Source organism: Oncorhynchus kisutch, unplaced genomic scaffold (assembly GCF_002021735.2).
Source record: "Oncorhynchus kisutch isolate 150728-3 unplaced genomic scaffold, Okis_V2 Okis07a-Okis12b_hom, whole genome shotgun sequence".
Classification (NCBI taxonomy): Eukaryota; Metazoa; Chordata; class Actinopteri; order Salmoniformes; family Salmonidae; genus Oncorhynchus; species Oncorhynchus kisutch.
The window spans coordinates 8,573,104-8,585,603 of record NW_022261984.1 but is presented as its reverse complement, the minus strand read 5'-3'; the positions used below and the strand labels follow the sequence as shown (position 1 = coordinate 8,585,603).

General features: G+C 43.8%; 1 protein-coding gene across 1 annotated transcript in view; it reads right to left on the bottom strand.

Annotated features, from left to right (window-relative positions):
- Positions 1–7,281: 7,281 nt before the first annotated feature.
- LOC109886481 (stromal interaction molecule 2) overlaps positions 7,282–12,500 on the bottom strand; it is a 22,393-nt gene continuing 17,174 nt past the window's right edge. The window contains exons 10-12 of the mRNA XM_031814985.1: positions 11,243–11,487; positions 9,962–10,154; positions 7,282–9,712 (exon numbers count right to left, since the gene is read on the bottom strand). Coding sequence (XP_031670845.1) covers positions 8,479–9,712; positions 9,962–10,154; positions 11,243–11,487 — 1,672 coding nt within the window. The 3' untranslated portion in view covers positions 7,282–8,478. The remainder of the gene's footprint in view (positions 9,713–9,961; positions 10,155–11,242; positions 11,488–12,500) is intronic.

The window sequence follows — 12,500 nt, the reverse complement described above, 5'->3', positions numbered from 1 at the left end:
AGTGTAGAGGTGGCAGGGTAGACTAGTGGTTAGAGTGTAGAGGTGGTAGGGTAGACTAGTGGTTAGAGTGTAGAGGTGGTAGGGTAGACTAGTGGTTAGAGTGTAGAGGCGGTAGGATAGCCTAGTGGTTAGAGTGTAGAGGCGGTAGGGTAGACTAGTGGTTAGAGTGGTTATTATTATTATTATATTATTATTATTATTATTATAATATTATGAACATTTGTCTGTTATTCATTCAAAAATGTTGTGTTTCTGTAGTACTCAGAGGCTGACACACCGGTACGACCTAATATGGACACTGATATAGACGAAATGTGCGCCGGGGCAATATGTGCGCCGGGGCCATACGTGCGCCGGGGCCATACGTGCGCCTGGGCCATACGTGCGCCTGGGCCATACGTGCGCCTGGGCCATACGTGCGCCGGGGCAATACGTGCGCCGGGGCCATACGTGCGCCTGGGCCATACGTGCGCCTGGGCCATACGTGCGCCGGGGCCATACGTGCGCCTGGGCCATACGTGCGCCTGGGCCATACGTGCGCCTGGGCCATACGTGCGCCGGGGCCATACGTGCGCCGGGGCCATACGTGCGCCTGGGCCATACGTGCGCCTGGGCCATACGTGCGCCGGGGCCATATGTGCGCCTGGGCCATACGTGCGCCGGGGCCATACGTGCGCCAGGGCCATAGGTACTTACAAAGATACATACATCTACAGGTAATTGCCAAAATAAAGGAAACACCAACACAAAGTGTTTTAATTAGGGCGTATATGGTTTCAATTGTTTTTATGCTCCTCGAACCCCTTCAGTAGCCAATGCTTTCAGTAAGACTTTTGTATTCCTCATTTACTCAAATGTTTCCATTATTCTGGCAGTCACCAGTAGCTCTGTACCAAATGTGGTGCTTTTATCACAAACTGTACTATTGAGTTGAATTTCTTCTTAGTCTGAAGAAGAAGAAACAATGACTAAAAAAGCGTAGCTGCACCACTAGAAAACAAAAGAAAGACTGTTTTCCATTACTCCATATTAACACAGAAATCATCAGGTAAATTGTGTTTGTCATTAACTAGGTGCTTGACAAAGTTCTACAATTTTACGAAAAAAAATGGGTTCGAAATTTGGAAAACATTTTTACTCATTTGGGGTCAAAATTGACACCTGTTGGCACTTTTTTGGGTTAAACTCAGGGAATATGATTAAATAGCTCTTGTTATTAAATGTAATTGTTGTTGTTTCATTGGAATAAATTTTTTTATATTGATGATCAATGAATAAACATTGATTTCATTAGATTTAATAAAACATGTTATTATTTCACTGCTTGTCCTATGTGTTCTTCCACTTCCAGGTCATGCCAATCAGTTTTGCAACCTTTCAGAGAGGTTGGTGTTAAGGGGGTGTGGAGGGCGTGGCTTGATATAAAGAGGGTGTGTCTTGGATGCCCAGAGGGTGTGTCTTGAGAGGAAGACGAGGTCAGGCTATTCGGTTTGAGAAATGCTCCAGAAACCTTTTAGAGGTTTCTATTTGAGCGTGTGGCTAAGAAGCTTGGGGTGTGTCTTTTGAACGTGAAGTGGGTGTGGTTTAGATACTAAGGGGTGTGTTTTGGAGGGAAATGGGTGCTGTATGGATGCTGAAAGGGTGTGGCTTTAGAGGAAGACAGAGATGCTGAACAGAACAACAGCAGTTTCCATGGTTTCATACAAACACCTAGCCTATTGTTAAAGTTGACTAAAAGTAGCTCAGTAAAGCTTTCAATCACATTCTCAAAAGAGTTACACAATGAAGTCAAGTTAATTATACCACAGAACAATATAATATTTGATAAAAAAATATATTTATTACAGGTATATTCACCAAATACATTAGTAGCTGAATCTAAAATAGAAAATCCATTTGCTCTGGAGGCCACCACCTAGCGGGCTCCGGGATCCGAACCAGCAACCCTTCGGTTACTGGCCCAACGCTCTTCACCTGATCTGGATCCTGGTGTTGATCTCCAGAGCTCTGTTTCAGCTCCTCATTCCTGCTGTCTTCTGGTTGGGAAAAATACACGGTGTGACAGGACTAGTCTGCTACTCATATCAGTTTGTGTTTTAACTCATCAACCAGTACACTGTCATCTCTGTCACCATCTAAACCACACCCTCTTACCATCTAAACCACACCCTCTTCACCATCTAAACCACACCCTCTTACCATCTAAACCACACCCTCTTACCATCTAAATCACACCCTCTTACCATCTAAACCACACCCTCCTGGCCTCTGCAACACACCCTTTGTGTGTGTGTGTGTGTGTGTGTGTTTGCCTGCCTACGTGTGTGTGTGTGTGTGTGTGTGTGTGTGTGTGTGTGTGTGTGTGTGTGTGTGTGTGTGTGTGTGTGTGTGTGTGTGTGTGTGTGTGTGTGTGTGTGTGTGTGTGTGTGTGTGTGTGTGTGTGTGTGTGTGCATGCATGCACCAGGCAACCAGATAGCAACTTAAACACGTTGTCTTGAGTGGGACATCGTCCAGCACCAATCTCCACCTATTCTGTATGTGGTCTGAACAGACATGGGTTCAAATCCTATTTGAAATAATTTCAAATAGTTAAATTGGTGCTTGATTGAGCATGCCTGGCTAAACGGACCAATAGAACAGTCTCAAACCGCAACCATCTGGCACTCCAGGCAGGCCAGAGCAAACGCTCAAGGTATTTGAAAGATTTCAAATAGTATCTGAACCCAGGTGTGGTGTGAGCTTCCTACACGAGTGACTAAACGAGCATCAAGAGGTTCAACAAAGGTGTTAAATGATGACGGCCTCCTACACATAGAGATGGGTAGAGGGCGCTTGTTGACACAAAGCAGGTTGTAGAATGGGCAGTATCATTGAAGAAGTCCACGGAAACCTTGATGACAGAAGCTAGGGGAGGGCCCTCTTTCTAACTCTATGCTCCTACGCTGGAGTGGAAATACCCCTCTGCTGTGCTACTCTCAGACAGTCTCCACCAGACCCTAGGATGAGTAGGCTGTTTATCGCTCTGATCACACTGTTAAGTGAGTAAACTTTTACATTAGTGGTCTATATTGATCAATTTGAGATGATAACATATGGTTCTCCATTATTTCAAGGTAAAAATTTGATGTATTAGTTATCTATTCTGTGTATGGCATAGCAGAGCATGTGTATTGTAAAGGGGCCTGTTTTTTTGTCTTTAACAGTGTTGTAGCTTCATAGCGTTGATCGTTACACTGTTCCTCTGCTACCTGTAGGTGCTGTTTCCTCCAGTCAGTTCATCCTAACACTGTTCCTCTGCTACCTGTAGGTGCTGTTTCCTCCAGTCAGTTCATCCTAACACTGTTCCTCTGCTACCTGTAGGTGCTGTTTCCTCCAGTCAGTTCATCCTAACACTGTTCCTCTGCTACCTGTAGGTGCTGTTTCCTCCAGTCAGTTCATCCTAACACTGTTCCTCTGCTACCTGTAGGTGCTGTTTCCTCCAGTCAGTTCATCCTAACACTGTTCCTCTGCTACCTGTAGGTGCTGTTTCCTCCAGTCAGTTCATCCTAACACTGTTCCTCTGCTACCTGTAGGTGCTGTTTCCTCCAGTCAGTTCATCCTAACACTGTTCCTCTGCTACCTGTAGGTGCTGTTTCCTCCAGTCAGTTCATCCTAACACTCTTCCTCTGCTACCTGTAGGTGCTGTTTCCTCCAGTCAGTTCATCCTAACACTGTTCCTCTGCTACCTGTAGGTGCTGTTTCCTCCAGTCAGTTCATCCTAACACTCTTCCTCTGCTACCTGTAGGTGCTGTTTCCTCCAGTCAGTTCATCCTAACACTGTTCCTCTGCTACCTGTAGGTGCTGTTCCCTCCAGTCAGTTCATCCTAACACTGTTCCTCTGCTACCTGTAGGTGCTGTTTCCTCCAGTCAGGATGGGATCTCTGCAGCAGAGGTGGAGCTGAGAGTCAGACCAGGAGACAACGTCGTTCTTCACTGTGACATCAGACACAACGTAGAAACAGTCTGGATCAGAAACTGTTCTGGCGGGAGTGAAACATGTGAGGTGTCTGTCTTCAAGTCTCTACAGAGCCCTGTCCCATGCTTCACCTTCCTATGGAGGCGGTCTCTGAGATACTATGACTTGCTGATTGAGACCATCACTGAGTCTGACCTGGGACTGTACTCCTGCAGCACCATGGGGAGAGAAGAGGAGAAGAGATCCGACGAGGTTGTATATTACCTGGAGGTCTACCTCTATGGAAACATCACCACTAGGATTTCCTTTGGTGAGAACATACTCCTTCTTATTTACATGTTTCTGTTGAAACGATTGGTTTCATTTGGAGAAAATAAAATTATATAAAAAGTGTATAAATGTCTTTAAAAAAAAAAAAATAAATAAAAAATTGATGGAGGAACATTTGTTTAACCTTTGTATCATCATACGATTTTTTAAATGTCAACAATATCAGTGTAAACACAATATTTCCATTTCACTTGGTGTCATGTGTAAAGGGACACACTGATTGGTTGGTCTGAAAAGAACATAGAAAGTTGCCCAGTGATGATGTACCTCACCATTAAACAGAGAACAACCAGGACACCCCTGAATGTGGTCTGAGCTGGGTCCTGGTACTGACCTCCAAATCTCTGTTCCTGCTCCTCATTCCTGCTGCCTTCTGGGTCGGAAAAATACACAGTGAGTCACAAGGAAATTAGGGGGGGGGGGGTTCCATTTCTACTGATATCAGTTAGTTTTGTTACGTATCAAGGTGTTTGTCAGCAGTTGATGTTATCCTTCAGTAACACAAACCCCGAAACAAATCAGGGGGAGAAAAAAAGTGGTTCATTCAAAGAGAACGAATCATAGATGTTATGCTGGGAAGTAGATGGTCGGTGTTCCTTCTTCCCTGTCCTCAGTGATTCTCTCCTCGGTGATTCTCTCCTCTGTGATTCTCTCCTCGGTGATTCTCTCCTCAGTGATTCCTCCACAGAACAAAGGGACAGGGTGTCTAGCCTGTGGTTGACCAATTAGAAATCCTTGCAGTAAAATTGGGCCAATGGCCAAAAAACAAGTATCCTGTTACAGGCTCAATGTATAGACGATTTGGACCAATGAAAGCTCGACGTGTAGCTATGAGTTCTGGACTGAAATTCCTACACAGATGTTGACCTGAAAAACAACTTATTTCCATTGATCATTAATGCCCTATTGACCTCTAGTCCTCTGTGTTGTGTTTTATCTGAAAATATTGTTACAGTCCCTTACTGAATGACATGTCTGTTCTTCCCTACTGATTACGACGACTATCTGTTGATGTGTGTACTAGTTTTAATGTTTGTTTTTGTTATATTAGGAGCCAGGAGGAATGCCTGAAAATAACCAGAGACCAGTCAGTCTCCATGACACCACTGCAGTTGTTACGTCCCCTGAGAGATATACAGTGGGGCAAAAAAGTATTTAGTCAGCCACCAATTGTGCAAGTTCTCCCACTTAAAATGATGAGAGAGGCCTGTAATTTTCATCATAGGTACACTTCAACTATGACAGACAAAATGAGAAGAAAAAATCCAGAAAATCACATTGTAGGATTTTTAATGAATTTATTTGCAAATTATGGTGGAAAATAAGTATTTGGTCAATAACAAAAGTTTATCTCAATACTTTGTTATATACCCTTTGTTGGCAATGACAGAGGTCAAACATTTTCTGTAAGTCTTCACAAGGTTTTCACACACTGTTGCTGGTATTTTGGCCCATTCCTCTATGCAGATCTCCTCTAGAGCAGTGATGTTTTGGGGCTGTTGCTGGGCAACACGGACTTTCAACTCCCTCCAAAGATTTTCTATGGGGTTGAGATCTGGAAACTGGCTAGGCCACTCCAGGACCTTGAAATGCTTCTTACGGAGCCACTCCTTCATTGCCCGGGCGGTGTGTTTGGGATCATTGTCATGCTGAAAGACCCAGCCACGTTTCATCTTCAATGCCCTTGCTGATGGAAGGAGGTGTTCACTCAAAATCAGTGCTGTTTTTCTAGAAAATCGTTTTGTTAGTGGAGCCTTTAGGCTTTATGTCTTTTTGATTCAAGTTGTGTGTCACCCACTAGGTGTTTTAGAACAATTCAATATATTCCCTTATTAAAAATGTGAATTCTCAATTATGTAAAAAGGTTATCTTTACTTTTTATCTGTAGCTATGTTTTAGCATTTTATTTGAGAATATAACTAAGCACTAAGCAATAAATACTTACAAAACAATGAAACATTTGAAATGTTGTTAAAATTATTTTTTTAATTCATCATTATCTTACATAGTTTCCTTTCAATTAAGTATTTTAGTGCTTTAGTCCTTAACTGGGACCTTTAAGACTTTCTTTAGATATAGTTGACTCTATCCTCGACACCCAAGACATTCTTTAGATATAGTTGACTCTATCCTCGACACCCAAGACATTCTTTAGATATAGTTGACTCTATCCTCGACACCCAAGACATTCTTTAGATATAGTTGACTCTATCCTCGACACCCAAGACTGTCTTTAGATATAGTTGACTCTATCCTCGACACCCAAGACTGTCTTTAGATATAGTTGACTCTATCCTCGACACCCAAGACTTTCTCTAGATATAGTTGACTCTATCCTCGACACCCAAGACTGTCTTTAGATATAGTTGACTCTATCCTCGACACCCAAGACATTCTTTAGATATAGTTGACTCTATCCTCGACACCCAAGAGTTTCTTTAGATATAGTTGACTCTATCCTCGACACCCAAGAATTTCTTTAGATATAGTTGACTCTATCCTCGACACCCAAGACTTTCTTTAGATATAGTTGACTCTATCCTAGACACCCAAGACTGTAAAACAGTCAATAAAATACATTTTATTTAATTAACAAACAAGTAAAAGATGTCATGACATTTTTTTTAACGTAAAGGTTTTGAGAAACTATCCCCCCAAAGGCAAACTTCAAACCCAGTAAACGAATCACCTTGAAAAGAAAAACTGAACTTCCACAAAGATAAAGAACAGAACAATTCTCAAAAACAAGCTAATTAAAATTAGATACATTTTGTTTAAAAAAAGCTCAGTTACAAAAGAAACCAAAAGCAACAGGTCTTGTGGTTATAGAATGTTGGGACACTAATCGAAAGGTTGCTAGATCAAATCCCTGAGCTGACAAGGTAAACAACCTGTCGTTCTGCCCCTGAACAATGCAGTTAACCCACTGTTCCTAGGCCGTCATTGTAAATAATAATTTGTTCTTAACTGACTTGCCTAGTGAAAAAAAAAATTAAACACGCTTTTCAACTAATTTCCAGATTTTCCCTCTTGATTCTGGGAATCTTCTTACCAGGATTCAAGGAAAACCTGGGAAACCTAAATGTTGCATCTGTACACATACTAGAAATCTCCCCCCAAGCAAAGCTCTGTGACTGCACTGAGAAAAAGGTCTAGGAACCATTGAGAAGCACTGTGACTGCACTGAGAAAAAAAGGTCTAGGAACCATTGAACAGCACTCCCCCCAATCCAAATAAACGACAGTTGCTTCTATCGTACAGGAGAAGAGCTCCGAAGAAATGCTCCCTAGTCAATAAATAAATATCTCAGCTCTAAAACACCCAACGCTGAACATAGGAGGCGATCAAACATGGTCTGGGATCACACTGCTTCCATACGAAGCTATAACGGGACACCCATCATTGGTCTGCTTATTAAGACTTCCCTGCAGAGACAACATTTGGGCACCATAGGTTATCTTACACACTTCATCCTCTCTGTCCCTCTGAGGACATCCAGCCAGAGGGGTGTACTATGAAAGCAGGATCAATGAGTTAGCCAGCTAACTTGCTTTAACGTTATGAAAATAGCTTTAAGCTTGAAATGGGCATTGTTTAATTGACTAAACAACCAAAGACACACATATTTAAGTTTAGCTTTTCTTAAATGAACCAAAAAACCAATAGTTATTTATGGTTATTTATCAAAGTTAGATGGTTTACTATGGTTAATTAAAAGATAGCTGGTTAATTGATTCTGCTTTGTAGTACCAAAATAGTACCGAAACTATAGCAATGACTGTGTTCCTGTTTTCAGAGTATTCCGTGTTGTATGTTAATCCGTTTTAGAGACTGCTATGTCAACTCAAGAGTTTGGTACCTGCCCATTGACTAGCCATTGCCAAAATAACATGTTGTCCGGGAATCTGCGCTTTATCGGCCAGAACACTATTTTTCTGGGTTTCAAAAATCAGTCTTTGTTGGCTTTGAAAAAAAATGTGCAATCCTATTGCTCATGTTTTTTTCTTTCAAACATGTAATCTCAGCCAAACAGTCCGTGTCATTTTTTTTTTGAAAAATCTAATCTATAAGACTAATGTTTATGTTTCCTCTCAGCTTTTCCTGGCTGAGGTCTTATCCAGAGTTTCATAACCTCAAGAAAATTCCTGGTTAAAGAATTTGCATTAAAACGTGTTTAAATTCCAGTTAACGGTCAGAGATTGTTCAGGCCCCCTTGTGGCAGTTCTGGGGTATGATCTTTCCTCTTCTTAAAAAGGCTCTTGAGTTTGGACGACTTCGTGCTTTTGTCTTTGTCCTTTTGGTGCCTCTCGCCTCTCATCTCCGGGGGCAACGTGTTTAGGGACCGGCAGCTCCTCGGGGGCGGAACAGGAGGATTCCCTTCTCGCTCTCTTCCTTCCGTGATCCTTTGGGGCAGGTCAGGGGTCGTTGCTGGGGTGATACAGGACTTCTCCAGAATACCGTCATACACAAGTTCGGTCAGGTTAGGGGTATAAGGGTCAGGGGTCTGGGTTTGTTTCCATGGTGTGGACAAGGTGAGATCAGGTTGTCCGAACTGACCCCAATCCAAAACCTGGGGATCGTGACCCAACTGGGACGACCCCGCATACTCCTCCCTGGATATCCTCCGTTTGGGGATTTCTGGGGTACTGTCGACCCTGTCCGGGTAGATCTTCCCAGTGGGAGTGTCTATGGATCTGTCAATCTTATCGCTGTTTGTTCGTCTGCTAGTGTGAGAGCACATCTCATGGTGTTCGTCTATCGATATCTTCCTCGTGGCGGCAGATGGTGGTTCCACTGAGAACTCCATCTTCTTCCTCAGCATCTTGTGAGAAGAGTTGCTGTCCAGATGAAGGGTCAGTTTGTCTCTGGCCATCGCCATCCTCCTCTGAGCGCTGTCGGCTAAGAAGTCCTCCTCCTCTCGGGATATCCTTCTCGTTGGGGTTCCAACGGCCGCCACCATTTCTTCTCTGGGTCTTCCTCTCATGGAGTTGTTGAATGAGGCTTCTCCCCTGCTCTCTCTCATCATCTGCCTGGAGCCGGTGTCCAAAGACACACCGATCATGTCTGTAGATAGAAGAGATCTCTTCTTTGAGACGTGAGTCTCCAACGGAACCTCGTGACACTCATCTCTGAATGACTTCCTTGAGACGTTGTCCATCGAATGACCCAATACCTTTTTGGCTGCTGCGTTGGCGGGGGGGTCCATGGAAGTCTCACTTTTGACTCTTTGCATTTTCCTTGGAGCAGTGTTGTCCACAGAAGAAGAGTCCGGCTCGTCTTTAGATGATGTCTTCAATGTGGCTTCATCCAAGGAAGCTTCCAGTTCTTCTCTAGATATCTTACAAATGGGGGATTCCGTTCCGGAAGGTTCTGATGACCTTCTGCTGACAGGAGGGGTCCTGTCAGAATAAATTACCTGAGAATCTCTGTAGAGAGAAGGAGAGAGAGGGGGAGAGAGAGGGGGGAGAGGGAGAAGGAGAGACAGGAAAATATATAGAGAGACAAAGATTCCATAAAGGTTCACAAAGTTTCAATCATACATTGAAAATACTGTAAGTGTCACCATGAGTCACCTTGTAATCTGTGGACACAGAGAAGCATTGTAGAAAATTGGAATCCGAATTGGAACTTCAGTTTATTTCCTAAATTGACTGAATTGAAATTGTGCGACTCACCCCCTCCACTGGGCGTTGATGAAGATCTGCTCCTCTTCCTCGAAGCAGGGGAGCGTGGTGTGGATAGGAATCAGGATATCAGGGTCAGAGTAGGAGGATGAGGAAGAGGAAGAGGAGGCGTGTCCAGAACGCCGTTGACGACACACAGTGGAGGTAGAGCCACGAGAGCGAGGAGAGCGCTTCATTGGTGGAACTAGGGTTGCAAAGGGAAGGGAACATTCCCCATAACTTTTTTTGTAAATCTCAGAAAAATGTGGGACAAATTCTGGGGACAATATTGGGGAATTAATGGAAAACCTCGCAAAAATAAAACTAAACCTGATTCAACTAAGCAGCTAATCACTTAAACCTTGAATCAGGTATGGCAGTGGTTCTCCAACCTCTCCTCAGGACTCCCAGCTGTTCCCAACCTCTCCTCAGGACAACTAGCTGTTCCCAACTTCTCCTCAGGACCCCCAGCCGTTCCCAAACCTCTCCTCAGGACCCCCAGACATTCGCAACCTCTCCTCAGGTATCCCAGCTGTTCCAAACCTCTCCTCAGAAACCCCAGCTGTTCCAAAACTCTCCTCAGGACCCCCAGCCATTCCAAACCTCTCCTCAGGACTCCCAGCTGTTCCCAACCTCTCCTCAGGACTCCCATACATTCCCAACCTCTCCTCAGGTATCCCAGCTGTTCCAAACCTCTCCTCAGAAACCCCAGCTGTTCCAAAACTCTCCTCAGGACCCCCAGCCATTCCAAACCTCTCCTCAGGAATCCCAGCTGTTCCAAACCTCTCCTCAGGAATCCAAGCTGTTCCAATCCTCTCCTCAGAAACCCCAGCCGTTCCAAACCTCTCCTCAGGACCCCCAGCCGTTACCAACCTCTCCTCAGGACCCCCAGCCGTTACCAATCTCTCCTCAGGAACCCCAACTGTTTCCAACCTTTCCTCGGGAACCCCAGCTGTTCCCAACCTCTCCTTAGGACTCCCAGCTGTTCCCAACCTCTCCTTACGACTCCCAGCTGTTCCCAACCTCTCCTCAGGACCCACAGCCGTTCCAAACCTCTCCTTACGACCCCCAGCTGTTCCATGCGTTTGATCTATTCCAGAGCACCTGATTCAACATGTGAACTAATCGTCAAGCCCTTGACTAGGTATGGGCATGAGATTGATTACCACGGTGATCCCATAAACGTACACTCACCGTGCTGTAAATCTGTTTGCATAAACATGTCTCCTTAATAATGACCATATTATATTCTCATTATATTGACCAACTGAGCGACTGATTGCTATAACCTACCTAAGATGGATGCTGAGGGGTCTTCCATCAGATCCTCCAGAGAGCCTTGTATTGTTTCATGACATGAAGGGAAAGTGGGTACAGACACTCGGGGCATCGCCACCCAGTTAGAGTCTGAATACAGCGTGGCTGTCAGGCTGGCCAGGCCAGAGTTCCTGAGGAGAGGGAAACCACACAGACGCTCTATCTGTTGCCAGCGGTGGAGACGCTCCCGTAGGCAGGCCGTGACTTCTGATAGGGCGTTCCTGTGAGGGATGTCAAAAGCACAGTTTACGTCAGCTAGTTAACGTCTGGTAGGGCGTTCCTGTGAGGGATGTCAAAAACACAGTGTACGTCAGCTAGTTAACGTCTGGTAGGGCATTCCTGTGATCCAACACACAGGTGCAGACTGTTATAATATAGTAACATGTCAGCTATGTCAACACAACAGACATTAGTTTAGTATGTTACCGTGACACAATGAAGTCAAATCTGTTACAAAAACCACGTCAACTCCGTCACAAAAAAACGCGTAAACTCCGTCACAAAAAAAACACGTCAACTCCGTCACAAAAAAAACACGTCAACTCCGTCACAAAAACACGAGAACACCAACTGCAACTCACAGTTGTGGACCGTACAGATGAATGAACAACAGCACAACATGGGAAAATTGAGCTTCTGATGTAATCAAATCAGAAAATAGCCTCCATGTAAGTAAGAGAGTAAACAAGGTTTCTAGTTGAGGTTAGTTACAATGTAAGTAAGAGAGTAAACAAGGTTTCTAGTTGAGGTTAGTTACAATGTAAGTAAGAGAGTAAACAAGGTTTCTAGTTGAGGTTAGTTACAATGTAAGTAAGAGAGTAAACATGGTTTCTAGGTGAGGTTAGTTACAATGTAAGTAAGAGAGTAAACATGGTTTCTAGTTGAGGTTAGTTACAATGTAAGTGAGAGAGTAAACAAGGTTTCTAGTTGAGGTTAGTTACAATGTAAGTAAGAGAGTAAACATGGTTTCTAGGTGAGGTTAGTTACAATGTAAGTAAGAGAGTAAACATGGTTTCTAGTTGAGGTTAGTTACAATGTAAGTAAGAGAGTAAACAAGGTTTTGAGTTGAGGTTAGTTACAAGTCCAGTGTCTTGGCTTCACATCAGTTCAAAAGACTGAAGAGTGACTGAAGAGACCGCCTGGGAGCTGTGTGGGAGAGCCAGTCAGATCAGCTCAATCAGATCACACAACTTGAATTCTGCCAATGAGAGGACTACATTAAAACATATTCTAC